The sequence below is a fragment of the Gaeumannomyces tritici genome (genome assembly GCF_000145635.1).
Source record: "Gaeumannomyces tritici R3-111a-1 unplaced genomic scaffold supercont2.1, whole genome shotgun sequence".
NCBI lineage: Eukaryota > Fungi > Ascomycota > Sordariomycetes > Magnaporthales > Magnaporthaceae > Gaeumannomyces > Gaeumannomyces tritici.
The window spans coordinates 10,194-12,297 of record NW_008804545.1 but is presented as its reverse complement, the minus strand read 5'-3'; the positions used below and the strand labels follow the sequence as shown (position 1 = coordinate 12,297).

At 59.0% G+C, this 2,104-nt stretch overlaps 3 protein-coding genes across 3 annotated transcripts; all 3 read right to left on the bottom strand.

Moving 5' to 3' along the window:
* Positions 1-29: 29 nt before the first annotated feature.
* GGTG_00005 (hypothetical protein) lies at positions 30-363 on the bottom strand (the record flags this gene model as incomplete). The annotated part of the gene is made up of 2 exons (XM_009217743.1): positions 133-363; positions 30-73 (listed from the first exon to the last, which is right to left on the bottom strand). Exons 1-2 carry the CDS (start codon positions 344-346, stop codon positions 30-32), a joined length of 258 nt encoding a protein of 85 aa, XP_009216007.1. The 5' UTR covers positions 347-363.
* A 192-nt stretch (positions 364-555) lies between these two features.
* On the bottom strand, positions 556-1,086 carry GGTG_00004 (hypothetical protein; the record flags this gene model as incomplete). Its single annotated transcript, XM_009217742.1, has 1 exon — positions 556-1,086. Exon 1 carries the CDS (start codon positions 1,039-1,041, stop codon positions 556-558), a length of 486 nt encoding a protein of 161 aa, XP_009216006.1. The 5' UTR covers positions 1,042-1,086.
* A 714-nt stretch (positions 1,087-1,800) lies between these two features.
* On the bottom strand, positions 1,801-2,103 carry GGTG_00003 (hypothetical protein; the record flags this gene model as incomplete). Its single annotated transcript, XM_009217741.1, has 2 exons — positions 1,801-2,009; positions 2,085-2,103. Coding segments are annotated over 2 exons (228 nt in total), but the record flags the coding sequence as incomplete, so codon positions are not given.
* Position 2,104: the final 1 nt, after the last annotated feature.

The window sequence follows — 2,104 nt, the reverse complement described above, 5'->3', positions numbered from 1 at the left end:
GGCCGACAATGTGAATTGCAGGCAGAAAGTCAGGCCTGGGCGGCGATGGCGGCAGGGGCTCGGACGGGTCGCGCTCAGGTTTGAGCTTGGTTAACGTGTCAAGCATCTTCCACTGCGCGGCCTGCCACACACCCAGCTGGACCTCGGCGGTTTTGACAGAGCCTCCGAGACACTTAGTCTCGATGCTAACGGCGATTGGCTTTTGACTTAGCGCGCGGAAATCGGTGTGGTTGATGGAAGAACCCGGCAGACGGCTGCTGATGCCGTCGATAGCCTGCAGGGCGGGGGTGGTGGCCATGCGTCCTTTGGGCCATTTGGGGTCGATGCTGAGGCAGAAGTCGACCATGTTCCCGTTTTGTGAGCTGGCAGGGAGGTAATCCCTCTGGATCCGAGCCGAGGTGCATGGCGTGACGTTGACTTGACTGCGCCTAGGTATCGCGAGCCTCAGCAGCGGGAAGTGTACAGTGGCGTTCCAGCCAGCCTCGTCATACCACTCCTCGTGGCATTCGGTCGCCGCGTCTAGAATCTCTTGGACGCATTGCAGGCTTGGGGACTCTAGGTTCTCGCTGATTTTTTGTGCCCTTGCCCGTCCTGGCCAGAATTCTCCTCGAAGTAGGCGCTGTCCCTAAAGCTGAAGGCGATGAGCTCTGGTTTACGGGATTGCGAGACGAAAGGGATGGCACCGTCATGGACTTCCCCAAAGTCCCTCAAAAGCTCCTGCAGCGGCAAAGGCAGTGTGAAATCATCCTGATCCTGGCTGGAGGCGCTGGCAAAGGTGAAGACTTTGACCGGCTCGTGGCCAACCCCGAGCTGCCTCCGTCTCTTGCGCGTGGATGCCTGGCTCGAGGTACGTGTGCGGCTGGAGCCCCGGCTCCGGCTGTCGGTTTCCGAGTGGTCGGCTGATGCGCTTTGGGAGCCGTGAATCGCCCGCCGCGGCACAATCCTGCCTGGCCTCGGCGTCTCCTCCGCGTCGTCGCGGGAGCCGCGATGTCGTTTCGTCTCGGGCGTTTGCCTCCCCCCTGTGTCCGTCCTTGTGTCCATGTGGTTCGCGGCCCCTTTGTGAGATAAGGGCGGGGTGTGGAGAGGTACCGCCCCGTCGGCCAGCGCGTCGTGCTGTGGGCAAAGCGGCGCGGTGCCTCGTCGTTTGTTGGCGCCGGCGGCGTGGGGTGAGTCCCGCCGTCGCTTGCTCGCCCCAGCAGAGTGGGGAGAATTCCGTCGTCGTTTGTCGTGACCCGGGTGGGAAGAGAGCGGCACGCCGTCAAGCCAGAGAGAGATGTCTGTATGCATAAGGTGGATCGTCGGCTGTTGCGGTGCGAATCAACGTTGCGGTACGCGCTGTGGTGCGCGGTGCGGTCCGTGGCAAGTTAAAAATCGCCGTATCGGATCAATGGACGACAGGCCAAAGGGGGAGGGGATAAGTATGGAGAAATGTCATCTTTTTGGGTGACAACTATTGCGCGTGCACCTGGCAGGAAAGGATTCGGCTCCCTTTCTCCGTTAGGAGTGCGGGCAGACAGGTGGGTCACCCTGCGCGCCTGCTCACTCTTCGCACGTGACATGATGACAGGACGTGCCACATTTATTTGCCGTGCAAGATAGCTCTCCACGGCGACAGTGGCATGCAAACCCAAAGCAGCAAAACATTCGAGGTCCAGTCTGCTTGCATGATTTCTAATTCCCTTTCCTTTTTGCCATTTCCTTTCCTTTTTTCTAGTTCTCTTTTTATTTCTAAATGGCCACGTTTAAACCCCGTCCGGACTGCTATGGCTGTCGCATTGATTCGTAGCTGCGCAATAAGTGTCACACGAGGACTACCCCTGGGACCGATGTAGGTCGAGGGAGGATCGCCGTGGGCCAAGAAGAAATTGATGCCTGAATGTGCCAAGGCCCAACAGATGTTACGGCGTGGCGCGCCCTGACGTGCACTGCAGCCAGTCCTGATTGTTCTGGCTTTTTAGCAGAGATGGGAGGGGTCTCTCTGTCTAACCGCCGTGACAACAGACCGAAAGCTGCATAAGAGTGAGGGACTTGCATTTCCAGCGAGGTCGCGTTAGCCGCCGGTCATGTACCTTGTAGCTACGTACCTCTGAACGGACCACAGGGA